The 4317-nt window shown below is 52.5% G+C and overlaps 1 protein-coding gene across 1 annotated transcript in view; it reads right to left on the minus strand.

Moving 5' to 3' along the window:
- Nucleotides 1-4317, minus strand: part of LOC125487970 (hormone-sensitive lipase-like) — a 42693-nt gene that overhangs the window by 4447 nt on the left and 33929 nt on the right. Inside the window, exons 4-6 of the mRNA XM_048620696.1 lie at nucleotides 2244-2389; nucleotides 988-1173; nucleotides 141-290 (exon numbers count right to left, since the gene is read on the minus strand). Of these exons, the coding sequence (XP_048476653.1) occupies nucleotides 141-290; nucleotides 988-1173; nucleotides 2244-2389 (482 nt within the window). The remainder of the gene's footprint in view (nucleotides 1-140; nucleotides 291-987; nucleotides 1174-2243; nucleotides 2390-4317) is intronic.

The following is a 4317-nucleotide window of genomic DNA, read 5'->3' on the forward strand; positions in this document are numbered from 1 at the left end:
GATGGGGGACAGTGTAGAGAGAGCTTTACTCTGTATCTAACCCCGTGGTGTCCCTGATTGCTAGTTCCTCTCTCAAATGGACAGCTAAATTTTGCTTCACTCTGGAATCAGCATACTCAAACAAATCTTGTTTTTTTTACCTCGTGTGATTTGGAAGTCTGAGCCACAAATCCTCCCCCATGAAAATGAACAATGAGAAACTTGGACCGTGGAGCTTTCTTTGTTTTCAGACGCATGTCAAGACCCAGCTGTGCCTCAGGTTTGCAGAGTTCATTCAACTCATCACTATCCTAATGTCAAGACAGAACTCAAAAGGTTAGGGAATAAAACACAGGATGGGATTACGCACTTATCAGCAACTTCACAGCTTCACATCTGACAGGAAACATGGCATTCCCACATTGAAACAGTGATCAGGTTTCTCAAAGGGACATCATCAGGCTACAGTACAAAGAGACCATGGGACTGCAGTACCATGAGTCTACCCCTGGGGGTCACTTTGAGACTGTAGTACCAGTGGTCTACCCTCCAAGGGTCACAGTGAGACTGCAGTACTAGGAGTCCACCCCAGGGGTCACTATGAGACTGTAGTACCAGGGTAACACCGGTGGCTCCGTGGTTATCACTGCTGCCTCACAGCGCCAGGGACCCGGGTTTGATTCCAGCCTCGGGCGACTGTCTGTGTGGAGTTTGCACGTTCTCCCTGTGTCTGTGTGGGTTTCCTCCGGGTACTCCCACAGTCCAAAGATGTGCGGGTAGGTGGACTGGCCATGCTAAATTGCCCATAGTGCACAGGGATGTTTAGGTTAGGTGAGTTAGACATGGGAAACATAGGGCAACAGGTCTGGGTGGGATGCTCTTTGGAGGGGTGGTGTGGACCTGTTGGGCCGAATAGCCTGTTTCCACACTGTAGGGATTCCATGATCCGATAACGTGCTCACACTGGCATCCTCCGCTCCTTGGCCCACAGCCCCCGGGGCACTTTACCTGTCCGTCTCGTAGCTCGTAGGAGATCAGCCTCATCTGCACCGGTCCTGGGCCAGAGTGAGCCACTGGAGGGCTAATGTCCACCATCAGACTGGGGTCAGCCTGCATCGGCATCTTGAAGGGGTTGGGCGGGACGGAGAGAGTCTTGTTCACGCGCACGGTGGTCGATGTCAGAGTCACCAGAGACTGGCAGAAAGAGAAAGGATGTGGAGCTCAGTTGGTGAATGTGGGAGAATGTGGGGGTTGTAGAGGTCGTGGGGAGGATGTGGGGGTCGTGGGCAAGTTCAGGGAGCCAAGAATGGGGATAACGTGGAGGGGGACAGCTCGTGGATAACGCAGAACCTCATTCCCTCTTCCCTGTGAGTTTACATCAGGGCTTTTTGTTCTAAACACCATTCATTGAAATGTGGGTGTTGCTGGACAGGCTAGCATTTGTTGCCCCTTGAGGAGGTGGTGGTGAACTGCCACAGTCCTTGGTTTAGTGATGCCCTCCAGTATTTTGATCTAGCAACACTGAGGGAATAGCAATACATTTCCAGGCCAGGATGGTGAGTGGCTTGGAGGGGAACTTGCAGGGGGTGGTGTTCCTATGTACTTGTGGCTCTTGTCCTTCCAGCTGGAAGTGATTGTGGGCTTGGAAGGTGCCGTCTTTTTGTTTTAGAAACTTCATTCGTGGGATGAGGGCATCGCTAGCTAGGCCAGCATTTATTGTCTGTCCCGAATTGCCCAGGGGGCAGTTAGGAGTCAACCACATTGCCGTGGGTCTGAAGTGACAATCAGGTACCAGACAAGGTGAGGATGGCAGATTTCCTTCCCTAAAAGGGCTTAGTGAGACAGATAGGTTTAATGGACAATCAACAACTGCATGGTTATCATTAGACTCTTAATCCCAGATGTGTATTGACTTCCACCATGTGAGCATCGAACCTGGATCCCCAGAACATTACCTGGGTCTCTAGATGAACAGTCCAGCGATAATAGCACTCGGCTGTCACCCTACAACCCTTACGGAGCATTGGTGAGTTGTAGGTGGCACACACTGTGTGGGCAGTGGAGGGAATGGGAGTGTGTGGACGTGGTGCCCATCCTAGGGGCCGTGTGCGTTCTAACGATGTCTGCCCACCCAGTCCCTGTACCCTCCCCCCCTCCCCTCCCCAAGGGCTGGGGGTGGGGGATCCTTGCCTCTGAGCTGTCCCCCAGCGTGGCCAGGGCAGATGGTGGGGGTGGGGACAGGGAAGGGAATCTCCGGTCCTTACCGCCAGCACCTCGGTTTCGGTGATGTTCCAGAAGCTCTTCCAGAAGTGGACGTCCAGGTTCTGGGTGAGTCGCTCGAACTCGGAGCCCCGCAGTTCGGGATCGATGGCATACTTGCCGCTGGTGAAGATGGAAGTGGCGGCCACGCCTGTGGTGGATGGGGGGTGGGGGTTGGGGAGGAAATCAGTCCGACAGCGTCAGTGGGAGGGGAGCGTCACGGAACCCGCCCCCGCCCCCCACCCCTGAGCCACCCCCGCTCCTACATTGCGACTCCCTTCACACCCACCACCCGAGCCCACCGGGAAAGCGGCACTGCAGCAAAGCAGGAAACGTGGCAAGCCAATGGTGAGCACAGCAAATTCCCACAGGAATGATACAATACAGACTGGGGTCGCCCAGCCCATCTTGTCCGTGCTGACCCTGATGCCTTTTCTAACGCCATCTCCCTAAACACAGCTTGCAGCACGTAAGGTGAAGATCCAGGGGCTTTTAGTGACAGGAGTTCAGGGTCTCCGCCTCGACCACAGGCTCAGGCAGTGAATTTCAGAAATCCGTCACCCTTGGTGTGAAAAGAACTGTTTATCCTTGTGTTCCCTCTAATCCTTCCGCAGCTTCGCTTGAATCTATGAAGCGTGAACTCTCTGCCAAGGGAAGCAGGTTCCTCCTGTCTCACTCTATCTCGACCTCTCACTGCTCTGTAAGCGTATCAGGACAGCGAGAGGAGGCAATCTGCGCTGGCCCTGTTTCCCGGCAACGATTGGGCCCTTCACCGACCAGGCGGCCCCCTACAACAGCACAGCACCACCCCACACCCCTTCCCTGCTGCTCCCCAAACCATAGCACTGTGTTTCGGCCCAGATCTCCCCAGCTCATAACAGAAAGGACTGGGAGTAACCATCCTGGGCGTCACATCTTCCCTAATCCCTGGCAAGTACCAATGCCCCCACCCCTCCTCCATCCCTCGGAGGGCAATACTGTTCCCTTCCCTTCCCCGTAGGGGCTGAATATCACTGAGGAGTTGGAAGTGTAGCAGGAGGATTAAGGAACAGCCACGGATGCTAGACTCTGGTGGGAGTTGAGCAGGGCCAGACGGCTGTGATAAAGTTGCTACATTTTCCTGTGAACGTCTGCTAAAACAATTCTGGCATTTATCGCAAAAGGACTGGAATATAAAACGAAAGTAGCATTGTTACAATTATATGAGGCCTTGCTGGGGCCACATCTGGAATATTGTGTCCAGTTTTGGTCTTCTTACTGGAGAAACGATGTGGTGGCACTGGAGGCAGTTTAGAAGAGGTTCACCAGATTAGTCCCAGTGATGACAGGGCTGTCATACAAGGAGCAGTTGAATAGCTTGGGCTTGTATTCATTGCAATTCAGAACAATGAGGGCATTGGGGTGGGGGGGGGGGGATCTAACTCAGGTAGATAAGATCCTAACGGGGATTGATAAGGTGGATGTTGAGCAAATGCTCCCCCTTTTTGGAACAGTCTCAAACAACAGTTCATAAATATGGAGTGACAGGAGGTAGGTTCAAAACTGAGATGAACAGAAACTGCTTCTCTCAGAGGGTTGCGAATCTGTGGACCCACTGTCCCAGAGTGCAGTGGAGACAGAATCAGTCAACAGGAAAGAAATAGGAATGTTTCTGACGAAAAGAGGGATAAAGGGATATGGGGAGCAGGCAGGAAAGTGGAGATAGACCAGGATAAAATCAGCCATGATTTTGTTAAATGGTGGAGCGTGCTCGAGGGTCTGAATTTCAAACTCCCGTTCTTAATTCCTATATAACACAAAACGGGTACAATGGAAGGTTTTAATTCTCCCACAGAGCAGCAGGAGGAAGAGGAGGAGGTGATCAAGCTGGAAAGGCAGTGAATTTCAAGTGTGCATTCCAGGCAGTTTCCTGCAGCATTGTGCCTTGGAACACAGGAAGTGGATTTGCTGAGATAGTAGGAACTGCAGATGCTGGAGAATCTGAGATAACAAGGTGTAGAGCCGGATAAACACAGCAGGCCAAGCAGCATCAGAGGAGCAGGAAGGCTGACGTTTCGGACCTAGACCCTTCTTCAGAAT

Source organism: Rhincodon typus, chromosome 47 (assembly GCF_021869965.1).
Source record: "Rhincodon typus isolate 14 chromosome 47, sRhiTyp1.1, whole genome shotgun sequence".
In the NCBI taxonomy this organism is placed as follows: domain Eukaryota; kingdom Metazoa; phylum Chordata; class Chondrichthyes; order Orectolobiformes; family Rhincodontidae; genus Rhincodon; species Rhincodon typus.